The sequence below is a fragment of the Dipodomys ordii genome, unplaced genomic scaffold, assembly GCF_000151885.1.
Source record: "Dipodomys ordii isolate 6190 unplaced genomic scaffold, Dord_2.0 Scaffold60, whole genome shotgun sequence".
Lineage (NCBI taxonomy): Eukaryota > Metazoa > Chordata > Mammalia > Rodentia > Heteromyidae > Dipodomys > Dipodomys ordii.
In genome coordinates, this window is record NW_012267276.1 from 2,550,939 (window position 1) to 2,565,444 (window position 14,506).

Consider the following 14,506-nt stretch of genomic DNA (forward strand, 5'->3'; position numbering starts at 1 on the left):
AAAATACCAGGAAATGAACTGCAATATATCTGGGGGGAAAAATCACTAAAGCATCATGTAGTACTTACACTGTGTATTCACAGGCAATTTTAAGTAGTTTCTTAATCTTCAAATTATCCAAGTAAATGGCACCAGGTGGCCATTTCAATTTGCCATTAAAGGGAAACACAGACATCCCAAATGATTCTAAATAAGATCTTACTCCAATGTACCTATGGGTTATAAGTTGAAGTTTTGAACTTCAGAACCCACAGATAAAATGTGAAATACATAACCAATCTTCCATACTGCAAAAATCCACCACAATATGCCAAAGTAAAGAATATTGTAAAATTGTGTAATTATTAAATTTCTTGGGGAAATAAAAATCATTACTAATAATGGGAAAATTCACAGACAATAGGAAACTTCCTTTAAGGTGGCTTTCATCCTCAAATAATACAGCATTCATCTTCAAGTTTTCTTCTTTTTTGGTCAGTCAGTGGGCTTGAACTCAGGGCCTGGGTACTGTCCCTGAGCTCTTTCGCTAAATTACCTCTTTGAGCCACAGAGCCACTTCCTTAATTTTTTTTAACTTTTGGAATAACTGCTTTTTTTTTTAATGAGTGAGTATGATTCAGGGATAATATGAAACAGAAGTAGTGATTTTTTTTTCTGACAATGTTCTAATGACTGAGCAGTACTCATCAATCTGGAGTATAGAATAAAGCTTAGAACATCAGAATATGTCTACTTTCTTCATTTAAGATTGCTAGATTTTCACAATACAGCTCAGAATAAAATTCCATTCCTATATCATCTGCAAATCTACACTCCAAAACCCTACAGAAATGGTTAAAAGGTACCTGTAATGAGGGAATTGTCAAAATAATGGAGTCCCAAGGTTTTAATATTTGTGGTTTCCTAGAAGTGAAAACTAGGTTTTGTTCACCATTTCTCAAGATAATGTGCCATATTGCCTAAATATAACAGCTGGGTGCAGGTATTACAAAAGCACTGTCAAGTCTTAAAATGACTTATAAGCTGATATTAAAAAATAAAACATCTCAAACAGGTTCTGGAGGTTTAAGTCAATTGTAAAGAAATCTCTTACTTGTCTAATATAATCAAAGCCGAGAACTGGGACCTAAACCTTCAGTTTTACCACAAAAAAAGGGGCTGAATGTGAAAGACATTATCTTCTTCCATTCACAATGCTAACAACTAAATGTTTCAATGGTGTCTGCTCAAGAATAAAACACTGAGTCAACTTAACTAAAATTCAGTCAGTCAATAAGCAAGCTATTTAATTTGCATAAGGCCCACTAATAAGATTGGATGTGCTTCTGATGTGTCAATCTGAAACCAAAACACAGAGTCCACCAAAAATAAAAATAATAAATTCTGAGCGATAGATGTAATAAAATAGCCCTTGCTTGCCACTACTCTTCAGCAAATGTTATATATTTAAAAATGTGCTTATAATACCAGCATGTTGATGCATATCTATAATCCCAGCACTCAGATGAAGAGACTGGAAGGATCATAAATTTGAGGGCAGCATAAGCCAAGACCTTGACTCAAAACAAAGAAACAATGCATGGCCAAAGGAGATTGGTATATAGAAATATTGTATACTCCACCTCTATATAAACATAGAATGTTATCTATTCCTTGAGTTTAGTATTCACTTTTGTTTTCCTAGCAAAGTACCTATCTTACCTAAGTGTTTGAAGAATACTTACTACACCAATTAATTATGTGACACATTATTATTTGCACTAATAGTTCAGTAATTTTTTAAAAAACAGACTAGGGAAAAAGGTATCCTGTAAGTATTCAGTGTTCTTATGTTTTGGAAATTGAAATTAGACATTTTAAAATAGTAAATGGCAAGTAATATTATCATTTATTTCTACCAAATCTGTTTCCTGAAGCAACAAAGAAATATAGGAAGAAAAATCAAGCACATGCAGAAAGATATTAAATGTCTTGTTCATGTAAGACTAAGTCATCCTGGTATGGCTTAGATAGAAGATAGCACATCACTTGGGAAAATTAAGGAAGAGCTCTACCTTCTGCCCATATTTGCACATTGGCATGCCTTCCCATTTAAGCATACAAGTGTTGCAGAGGCAAGGCATTTCATTTCCACTTAAAGTAATTCTCCTACTGGAACAGGTGCAGTTCTTCTGCCTGGAATATGTTGATGGTCTGAAGCAATGTTTCAAACCCTGGAACATTCTGAGAACTAAAGCAGCCAGTGTAGACAATCTCCTATGCTTTAGAACCTTTCTTTTGGCCTAGAGCTTTCAATGAGGGGAGTGCCCCCTGGTGGAAATGTTTGAAAATATTGTTAGAAAATGTTTTCAATTAGTGTTAATTGAGGGGGGGGAGCGGGGGAGGAAAGTCACAAGAACAAGTCTAGATGCAAAAATGACTATTATCAACCCAGACACAGAATTGCATGTGCTGGTCCTATTCATATCACAGTTATCTGAGCAGATGCACTTATGGATCCAAGATGTATGTTGTCCTCTCTCACCTCCCCCACACTACCTTTTCTTATTTTTCCACAGTTGAAAAGATACAGACTTGCTAGGTTACATCAAGTTCATTAGTATGAATTACTCATGATGGACAGTCACAAAGCTCTTTTACCAAAAATGAGTCTTCATAGTAGAAATACTATGTTTAAGCCACCATATATTTTATTTAGAATATGGTGAGATAGTGGGATGAAAACCTAGCTTTACTCTCATACACTCAATAAATTTGCAGAACTAAATTAAACAAAATCACTAGTCATTCTCCTTTCTAAAAAAGAACCTGAGAACTTGTATGTTATATAGGAGGTTACCAGCACGTCATGAATTTTAATTTTACTGGAAATGAGAAGCTGCCTTTCATTGGAACTTTACAACTTACAAATAATTAGATGTGTGCTGTATATATGGAAACATAAAATTACTCTGCATTGTCATTACACAGTAGTTAAGTGAGATCCTATTTTTTTCAATTAATGAATTTACTGATGAATTCCAAACCATATTTTTTACATTCCAACAATAGTTTACAAGTTATTACAAGTAAAATTCATTAGTAATTGTAAAAGGGGGGAAAAACCTTCAATAAATATTATCAGTACCTCCAAAAGCTAATTATGAATTTTTTAAAACAGAAGATAAGTGAAGGAGACTGCCAATCTGAACAAAGGCCTGTCTGGCCTCCCATTTGTCTCCTCTTTGAAAGTAATCACTGATTCAGATAGATTTTATCAGCTTCATGGAACTTGAAAGCCCTCAGAAAGAAAATACAATTTGATGAAATCTCACTCCTCAAAAGGGTATATCCTTCTTTAAAATGTTTGTCAAGGCTATCTGCCTCTGCTGTTTAGTGAATTTTTAGTCATATTGTACAAGTAAACGACTATTTTCAAATTCCACCTAGTCTTTGGACACTTGCCAAGTAAGTTATAAGTAGACCTTTATCTCTGTCCTTTGGTAAGCTAATCGAGAGCTGTCATGTTGGGATAATAGCACCTTTTTACCTTTTATTCAATAGTGTCATGGATAGTAGACTTTCCTTAAATTACACTGTGAAGAATTATAGGAACACAGTAGCAATTTCTGTTATACTTAAGAAGGCAAATTTCTCTCCACCACATAATTTACAGAACTCAAATTCAATAAAACATTACATGATGGTCCATTACTGTTATCAGTTTTGAATAATCCATCTTCATTCTTCATTTTACTGGAAAATAAAGTGTGCCCAAGATGGGGGCAGGAAGAAGTAGAGGGAAAAGGAGAAAAAACACAGTGGGTTTAGCATTTAAACTCTGGGTTGTAATTTTTTTTAAAGGGGCATTAAAGATTATATTTTCTTGTATCACAACCTTTAAATAGCAGTATTAGAGAGAGGTGAATTGGAAAGTATAAATCTAAAGGCCTTGGAAATGACTTTCAGCCATAGGTTTCCATTAAAAGGGTATCAAGTAGACATAACAGAATGAATGACATATTCTAAAAGCTGGGTCTTCAATAGCAATTAAAGCAATAACATATGCCATCAATTTGGAAGAGGAAAAATTCCTTAAAACAAGTAATTACGTAAATTTCATCATAAATTTTCACGGACGGTAGACTTTTTTTTAAGTCGTAGGTAAAAAGTCTTAAGAGCATTATGTTTAACTTGGGGAACCCTACTAAGATAATGAGAAAATTCTCTATAGAGAGATGAAACATGAAATCCAGGATCTTAAAACTTACTCAGAGCTGTCAATGACTAAAAGAATTCTCAATTTGTAACTATGCCATCATTATATTAATGTTTCAAAACTCACTGTTGAGAGGGCACATTGCCTTTCTCCATCCATATCATGTAACTTTGCATTTCACATCCACATTCAACAGTCATTTTTGTAAACCTTGAGTTGAATTGCACGTTGTAATAAGTGCATCCCAACGTGTGATGTGCGATTTGGCTCTGCAGAGCTCCCTGTCTATACATATGCATTAGCATGTGTATTTTCGTACTCCACGCTCACACCCTACTCTCACTCTGCACCTGCTTTTATTGAAATGCATACACTTTGAAATAAACACACTACATGCATTCATATGAATGTATAATCATTAAAATAAATGCAGCTGTGTGTAGGCGCATGGGTGTGACTTTTAAGTATGACCACTGAAAACACATACATGCTTGCATGTACAAAAGGTAGTTCTCAATCAGTGAACACCCTCCATACATAAACAGCTTCACATATGGCCTGACATCTAGTTCTACTGAGGAGTGCCAATTATCAACATAAAGATTTGAAACCAAACCCCTTTATCAGCAAATAATTCTTGACCACATTTTATCCCCAAAACTGGCTAGTTAAAAAGTTGTATTTGTATGAAGCTATATCAAGTTTTCATTCTCTTTTTACCCTCAGAAAAATAAAATCACTGTTTCTCTTTTAATTTTGTCTTCAGAGAAAATTCTACCTATCTTCAGGTAATTAATCCTATAGATATTCATGCAATCTTTTCAATGTAAAGATTGAAGACTGAAAAAAAAAACCCAACAAATAGTACACCCTTTGCAGCTGTACCTGTAATGCCATAATCTGGGAGAGAAAAACTGATTCATGGTGAATCTACTCTTTCTCCACATTCTTCACTGTATGCTGTGTACTCCCCTGACTGCTATAAATTATAACTCTTTGCTCCATTTTTCAGTCACTAAATCTCTATGTCTATAACCTGTCTCTATGTCAATGTTTCTTTGTCGGTGGGCTTTTAACTGAAACCAACACATAACTGGATTTCTATGTAAAGTCCTCTTTTTTTGCCCAGTACTAAGAATTTCTAGTATTTATTATATGTATAAAATTAAAAATGGTACCAGAAATAGGAATGTTCAGAAGGTTGACCTTTGATTCATTCATTCAATTTTTTATTAGTTATCCTCCAAGTGAATTAAAGTGTCATGTTAAATTTACTAGTAAAAAATGAACACAATATTTAAGCTTTAAGAGCATTGAACTTATTAAAAACTATACAATTTTAATACAAGACAGAACTTCGTGTGGCTGCCTTTTAGAAACAGACAAATCATGTATGTATAAAAACCTTAGATGAAGAAACTGAAAACAAACACTGAATTAAAGGCTTTGTCAGGTCTCCTAACTCCCAGTCTAGTTAAGGCAACCAAAAATAAGTCACAGCTGGGATTCTCCTAGGTATGGAAACTCTGCCAACAATGAATTAATACTAGATTATATTTGTACCAGGATTTTATTCTTATAATCATGTAATAAACAAAAATAACTTAAATGAGAGGAAAATATGAGTCAGGCCAAAAAAAGAAGAAACCAAATAAATAAATAGAAGAAAGAGCCATGGTAAAACAAAAAAAAATGTTGAAAAGAATTAGGTCTCATAAAGTTAAATGTGTTCTTCTGATTTTTGAAGTATACCTTAGCTAAAAATAAATACCACATATATCATAGTAGTTTCCAAACCAAAAAAAAATCTTATTTTACTCACAAGGTCAATATGGATAATTGATCAAGTCATAAGATAAAGATAGATGAGAAACACTAAAAATTGATAGGATCAATTTGTTCTTAGTATCTCTGTATCATGGGTTACCTCTAGATGGGTCACCATTGTGATAGAAACTTCAGAGAAATTTGCCCAGGAGATAAAGGTGCAGATCTCAATGAAAGTCTAAAAATGTGTTTGCAAACTAAGGTCTACAAGCCACTTTAACCTACCTTATGACTTGTTTCGTAGGTACTTCCATAAGGTGAAATACTATCACACCCATAAACATTGTTACAGCTCCCTACCCCTCTACATTGTGACAGAGGTTTTTGGCTTTTAAACCCTTATGACTTTATGGTCTAAAGAATGAGATCTGAAAGAATATTAATAGCATGAAAGAGAAGACAAAGCTTATTATGTTAATATACCATGTTATCTCTTCTTCAAAATGGCTATACAAAATCAAATGCCAGAAATTGTTATTGAGATTCAAGGTGTCAAAATAAAATGTTGTAGAAGAACTTCAACAAAAAAATATGTATATAGTTAAGTTTGATATGAGAGTTTTTTTGGTTGTTGTTTTGTTTTTGTCTGTTCTGGGGCTGCAACTCTGGGCCTAGGCTCTATCCCTGAGTTCTTCAGCTCAAAGTAAGCTCTACATCTTCAGCCACAGCACCACTTCTGGTTTTCTGGTGGTTAATTGGAGATAAGAGTCTCATGGATGTTCCTGCCCAGGCTTGCTTTGAACTGAGATTCTCAGATCTCAGCCTCCTAAGTAGCTAGGATTACAGGCATGAGCCACCAGCGCCTGGCCTGATACGAGTTTTAATAGAAATACTAGGCCAGAAGCCCAGAATCCTCCCTGAGACCCTGTCTTAACCTTCTATTACTAATAATTTCTAAGTCTAGTGTAAGAGAATAGGTAATGCCAGCCAGAAATACTTGTGGATTTCCTCTATTCTTTTAAAGCCTGTGATCGGATCAATGTGAACCAAGCTTTCCCTAGGCCCCACCAGGAACAAGCAATATGACCACTTAACAAGAAACATATTGTTATATATTTGTACAGAGTAAAAGAACAAACATTAGCATAGATGGGTTTAAAGAAAGAGAAATAAAAAGGGGAGAGAGAACAAACAGGAAAATAGAAAAACAAAACTGACCTGAGTTCTGTTAAAAGCCACACGTGCAAATACTGCCTGGGAGATTCCTGCTCGTTTCAGTTCATCACGTACCCACTGGTAGATTTCCGAAGACACCTCTGTGTTTGTTGAAACCTGTTGCTCCAAAGGCTTATTCATAGACCTACTGACAGGGGGAGGGTGGTTCAAGTATTGTTGGTTTAAGGACTGCTGGGCTAAAAGTCTGTTCACTGCATACTGCTGGTTCAGCAGTTGGGCCATCACGAGCTGCTGGTTGACCAGTTGAGGACTGATAGGTGTTGACACAAGCCCAGGATGCAGGTTCGGAAGAGGGGTCCGGACAGAGGGCTGGCTACCATGAGAGAGCTGCGCAGGGGATGGAGGCTGCTCGGCTGTGTTCCCTGGGACTGGCTGCTGGCCAAAATTGACATGGTTGGCACCTTGCTGGGATAGCTCGGAAAGACTATCCATCTCGACTACAGTGGACAAAAAGTAAAGTCATGTTCAGACCACAATGGAAGTGACAGGGATCTGATCGTTTCCCCATTAAAAAGAAGACATAGGTAGAGGGCACACTGAACAGGGAACGAAACTAAGGCCATTTCGTGACAGAGCTCATTAGCTCATACTGAAGTTTCCTGCATTTGAAAATATGGGACAATACTCTGGATCTCATTTTCTGAAGGGTGATTTAGATTTCAGCATAAAATCTGCTATATCCAAATTCTTTGTCACTAGGTTTTTAGGACCAAATTGTTACTGATTCGCACTCATACCAGAAAGACATATGAGCAATTATGTTTATTTTAAAATGGATTCAACAAGAAAATCATTTGCTTAAATGGCAACGAGGAAAAACTGGGGTGAGCTATGAAATTAAGCTTAAGGTAACAGGCAAGTAAAGAAATTTACAAATATTTCCACGTGATTGATAAATAAATAAATATAGATAGATAATTAACCTAGGCAAAAGGTGTAGAAGAAAAAATGACGTCATAGTAAACTTTTGAACAGCAGTAATTATAAAGAAATTAACATCATAAATAATAAAATGAACACAATAATAACAATAGTAATGTAACAACTTACTCTTAGGTTTCATACTTTGCTGGCCATCTTATATATGGCTTATTCCATTTAAATCTAATCATCATAGATGGTAAGTCTACATGCAAATATTTCTCAGAATGAAGCGATATTACTCAGAATGATTTATAGCATGTAAAATCACCATTCCCAATGTTGGCATGAATCAAATGTTTTTCTTCAAGTAGCTTTTGCGATCACCAAATGTTAAAAGACAAACTTGGAAGAAGGAACACAGGGTTTCGTGTGTAGGTACCACTGTGGTACTGTCATGATTTTTGTTGTTGTTGTGTTGTTTTCACTTTAAAGAGTTTGTTGCTTTGATGAACATGATTTCTTTTTTTTTTTCTTTCATTACATGGGGGAAAGTTAAAGGAGTAGAGAAAAACAGATACCCAGAGTAGGAAATTCAGAATATATAAGAATATCACCGGGGTTGGAGGCGTGGTTTGGTTGGTAGAGCACTAACCACTGAGCAAATGTGTCGGGTACGGAGCATGGTTTGGCAATTTATGTTCAACCCTCCAGGGTGGATGCTCATCCCTTGACTACAACTGTCATGTGGACTGGCTGAGAGTCAGCTAGTCTGTGTCATATGCTTTGCTGCCACAAAGAAGAGACTGATTTGTTGCTCTTGACTAGAAAGGCTGAGCGTGGAGCTCAATGTAAATAGGTAAAGCTTTCCAAATTTACACTCTACTTCCCATATATAGCCTCTATTTTGATCATCGTTTCTCTTTTCATTAAATATGCAGGCTTTATATTTAGAGGAACTTATCATATTGCTACAGTCACTAATATATGCAAAATATAACTAAGAATTGGGGAAGAAACCTTCAATTTCTACCAATGAGACTAGCTCAAGTGAGCCATTCACAAAGAATAGTAATTCAAGCAATTATTCCAAAAATGATGCATTGTCTTCATTATAGCCCTAAGCTATAAAAGGCAAAGAATCTGTTTGGGTAGATGGATGGATTTTCTTCAATATTAAAAACTAAAACATGTTCAAAATTTGGGTCTCTTGTCTCTTAAACTCTTTAGGAAAAGTGATTATTGTTGTTACTATTAAATGAATGTAATGAAGATAAAGAGAAATAGATTTAAAACAGGGCATAATGCTATGCATATTAAATATCCTATTCCTCTTTTATTTTAAAATGTATGATCTGGAAGGTACAAGTATGTGAAAGAAGATATTAATAGAAATTAAAACATTAACCTTAATCATACTGTTAGAACACTAACAAACTCAAAATGGAGAAAAAGCAATAATCCACCTAGGCAATACTCAACCTTTACCTGTCATTTTACATTACAGATAATTTGGTCAGATTTCCTGTGTAACAAATGTTGACCTATAAAGTTGCATGTTAAGACAGGATACTTCAGTGGATTTAAAAGTTTACAAATGATGTAATGATAGTTTTGGTGCAGGTAGCAAAGATGTAATTACCCAAATGCCTACTTACCAGCAAAAGCTATATAAAAATCATTGATCCCCACTGTTCCAGTTAAGAGTTTAATACAGCTTAATTCCCCTAAAACTGGGTCCTGTCTCATTCTCCCACACAAGAGCAAAAAAAAATCCCCAAAGCATGATTTATCTCAGAGAGAAATCACAGCTAATATTAGTTATTCAAGGCCTGGTTAGGTCTTCACAGAGATGTTAAAAAAAATGACAGCTCCCCTCCTCACGCCTCGATTTCCTGCATGTCTGACAACCAAGTCAGTTTGGCTGATTTAAACACAAACATTTATTGAATTTAATTATCTCATTATACTCATCCCCATTCCCCACCCCCAAAGAAGCATTCTAAATTGATCTCTAATTGGGCAATCAAAAGACCTGGCTTTAGATGTGACTTTGATAAACCCCCAAATGACACTGAATGGTATGGAGCTACTGCAAACTACATGTTTTTTGCTTACCCATCATATCTTTTGTCTTCTTGAAATGTTTGTACCACCTTCCAAATTCTTGACATTTTGCTGCTGAGACATTTGCATAGTAAGTGCTGTTCACAATGGAAGAAATCATACTCTGCATGGGGAGGGGAGAACATTTGTATTACAGAGCCGCAAGAGACAGAACACAGAAAAGATTGCAATTGTGAAAACTGTCTTGTTGTTGTTGTTTTTAAATCAACTGATACATTTTGGTTTTACACTTTAGCCTAAAAATTTAAAGAAATAATGAAATGCTTATTCAAATAACAAGCAACAGCCCATGGGGACCAGGTGAAAGGTTTGCTTTGGCACTAATGGGTCAATCTCCATCAAGGCTATCTACACCTAAACTGGCAGCTCTCACTGGTCCCAATGATACATGAAGACAACACATGACACTTTGCTTTTTAGTGTCTACAGCTACATCTTTGCTATCAAAATAGGGTTCAGAGAAAAGCAATATGAGCAACCCCTTAGAAACCTGTTAGAAATGCACAGTCTGAAGCTCAATCTCAAACCTGGGCAATCAGCAACTATATTTTACCAAGATTCCCAGGGATTCACATGTACATTCACATTTAAGAAACATCTCTTACACTTTCATGTATATTATCTGGATTTTTCAATTGGAGATATATTAACCTTTTTCCAAGGGTAAATGATCATACTTGAGAAGAAAACAGCTCACAGAGATCCTCTCTGTTAAGGGGAAAAACATCCTACAAACTTATTGATAGCTTTATCTATAATAAAGATTGAATTCTGAATTTCAACTGACCATAATATTTAAATATGTATATAAATAAATATACATACATATACATATACATATTTTTGGGTACTTACTAAATTTCTCAAGATCCCAAAAATAAGAAAATGGTCTATGTCGTCACTTTTATCTTTTTGAATAGAAATTTTGTGGAAGTCCTGGGGTTTGAACAGAGGGTCCCATGCTTGCTAGACAGGGGGTCTTAACACTAAACCACACCTGTAGGCCTATTTTATTAGTTTGCAATAGGGTCTCATGTCCTGCTCAAGTGTATTATGATCTACTTATGTTAAGCTTCCTGTCTTAGCTAGGATAACAGGTGTACCTCACTGGATCCAGCTCTCAGTTGAGAAGAGGTCATGCCAACTGTTCTACCCAGGCTGGCCTCAAATCTCAATCCTCCTATTCTCAGTCTCTGCCAAGTAAGTAGGATTACAGGTGTGAGCCATTGGTAATTGGCTCTTTATCTCGCTTTTAACACAAACTAGGAAAACAATTAATCATTTAACTTATTAAAATGAAGAAAAATAATGATTTTAATGTATTACTAGAAAGCTAAAAAAAAACACCTCATATTTAGCAAATAAATGATTCAAACTTGATAGCCCCTAGTAGCAGTGAAATTAATTCCAATTGGGTGTAGGAATGAAACAACAGACCAAGCCATCCTCACTATGAGTAGAAACCTGAGAACTTACTGTTGTCCTATGGGGAAACATTTCACAGGGCAACTTTGTTTCAGCACCAGAGAATAACCAGAAAAGCCAGTTTGGGGACAAAAGGATTTTTATATCATTATCTTCTTTAAGTTATGGCTAATGTAAAACTCTCTGGGCTATGGCTCTCCTCCCATCATCCATTATCAGTGTCAATTTTGTAGCATGCATACATTTCTTCAATGAGTAAATTTAGGGAATGGCTCAAGAACTTGGGAGAGATGGGTAAACTAGAATTGCATTATTTATATAAAAGACATGCCATTCTCTGCGGAGAGGCCCTGGGATATCTTTTTTTTTTTTTGACACTTTCTACTTCATAGTCATTTTCACATATTATTTCTCTAAAAAAGACATTCTTAATGTGCTCAAGATGCTCTGTCATTAATCCAATAGCTTGCAATTTCACTAAGAGCCTCCCCACAGTCCTTAGAGCAAAAAGACACTTAGCAAGGTTGCCAGAACTAGAGCCAGAAGATTACCTGATCCAGTGAGCAATCCGTCAGCTTCAATCTCATTTAGTCTTTTGTAATAATGGATCAATAAAGTGAGACACTAATAAAACTACTGAGATTTACTGACGGATAATGGATGATAGTTGACGTTCTTCCATTTTGTCCTAATTTTAAAAAATTTATGATTGCTCTTTATGAAGATACTCTGACAATTTCTTACATGTTAATATAACAGACAATGTAAGTTTAAACATATAGTTTATTTCTTGCTTTTTTACAAATATATGGAATACCTCAATTCTGCTGAGATTTGTAACAAACACCCAAATGCTTGTAGATATGACATTTTCTCTTTGATTCTATACCCAATATGTGCCTGGATAAGAAGATAGGTAAGACCCAGCCTCTTCCTGTAACAAGTTTACCACCTATTAGCAAGACAGATAAGATAACCAACCAATAACTTCACTTTCAAGGAACTCTGCATACCAACAGGGGGAACATGGGGGCGGGGGGAGGAAAGGAAGAATCCACAGAGTATGGGGGGAAATGCGGAAATATTTTTATCAAGCACAGCCCATATGTAACAGTGCTGTGTAGTTAATCATCCATATGTAGAAAGACATCCATATGTGCATCATTGTCAACTCTTCTCCCTGCCCTTGTGTAACCCTAAATCAGCAAGCTGTACTCTGAAGTGAATTTTTCTGGATGCTTTCTACTCTGTCAAGTGGTATGTGCTTAGAAAATTCTGATAATGTAAATATTAGCCCAATCAAGGTATCAATCAAAAGGATTATAACCCATACCAAAACAACTTTTGGAATCACTTTCCTTCTGGGAAATATTCTATGCTTCAGATAACCTAGGTCACTTATATTTTTATTGGAACAATATACAGTAATCTGTACAATTAAATTGCTCAAACAGCCACTTTGTTATTCCTTGTGATAAGATCCCTATTGTGGACTGGAGATGTGGCTTAAATAGAGTGCCAACTGTGAGCAAAAGTGTGAGAGCGTGGAGCCATGAGTTCAAGCCCTAGAATCAGCACACACAAGATCCCTATCGTCAGCTTAGATATGGCTGGTGTTTTTCAGCTGTAGGAAAGGGAAACTGCAGAATCTTGTGGTGCAAATAGAATTCAAAAATTCATGTTCAATATTACAATTTCATATCTGGAAAATCAGAAACACCTGTTGTTTTGGTAACAAATAGAAAAGAGTCAAGATTAATGGTATTTTTTAAAGTGATGGAATGTCCACAAAGTAGACCAGGTTCCATGTTTTAAAAGAGAAACATTTGAGATTCTTAACACCAATCCAAAGGAGATGTTGATTTCAAAAGATTGTTCATGCAGGAGTGGGGCTCCCTATTATATACCCCAATGCCTGGCGTGCATTACGTACATACTGCATGTTCATCTAAGGAAACAGAGCAGACATACATCTGCACTCAAATGCAAGATGTGTGTGACCTGGAGCCAATTAATTGATAATTTTCCATGCTAAATGGGAATGATAGTAGCATTCACCTTGTGGGGTTGTTTTGAAAATCCATTCATTCAGGCATTGTTTTTCATCCATTCATCATACATTTATTGAATTCCTACTAAGTGCCAAGCATGGGGCAAGTTACTAGGAACAAGTGACCTGTAGAGATATACTTTCTACCATCGGACAATGAAAAAAATAACGGATGTGGTGCAATTAGCACAGAGCCTGGGACACATCAAGCATGAATTTACGAGATGTTAATTGCTATGACTCCCTTCTGCCTCTTCCTCCTCATTGGGCTTTCATTATACAATCGCATAGATCATTCAACTATGCTTTAAATAACAGAAGAGTACTAGATAAAATGTTCAAAATAATGTATTTTAGGTCAAATAAATTTTTATGAAGATTGGAAAAATGTACTAAATAAACTGTTAAGTAACTAATATGGTCAAGAAACCACAAAGAAAAATATTAAAATATTTAAATTTGTACCAATATGCAGCTTGATGTATTTTCTGGAGTTAGTCTGAACTTGGCAGCTGGTAGGAGGAAGGCACATCCACTCCTGCTTTGGACACTAGACTTATGTCCTCTCCCGTCTCTGGCTAGCAGCTGCCCACCCATCCTTCAGATATCTCTCTAGTACCTCTACTTCTTCAAGGCCCTTTCTAACCTCTCAAACATCCTGCACATAGTGCCACCATGGCACATGCCATATTGTTTATTCTTTACTAGATCAGGAGTCATAGGTCTTATCTCAATATGGCCTGGTCATCACAGAGTTGAGCACAACTAGTATCCAACACTGAAATAAATCATTACTGCAGGCCACCAGGAGTTCCTCCTTCCTTTTTCCCTTAAAGGTCAAA

At 35.7% G+C, this 14,506-nt stretch overlaps 1 protein-coding gene across 6 annotated transcripts in view; it reads right to left on the minus strand.

Moving 5' to 3' along the window:
* Window positions 1-14,506, minus strand: part of Satb1 (SATB homeobox 1) — a 102,386-nt gene that overhangs the window by 43,334 nt on the left and 44,546 nt on the right. For all 6 annotated transcript variants that reach the window (XM_013022147.1, XM_013022152.1, XM_013022150.1 and 3 more), the window contains exons 6-7: window positions 10,181-10,292; window positions 7,184-7,638 (exon numbers count right to left, since the gene is read on the minus strand). In XM_013022147.1, the coding sequence (XP_012877601.1) occupies window positions 7,184-7,638; window positions 10,181-10,292 (567 nt within the window). The remainder of the gene's footprint in view (window positions 1-7,183; window positions 7,639-10,180; window positions 10,293-14,506) is intronic.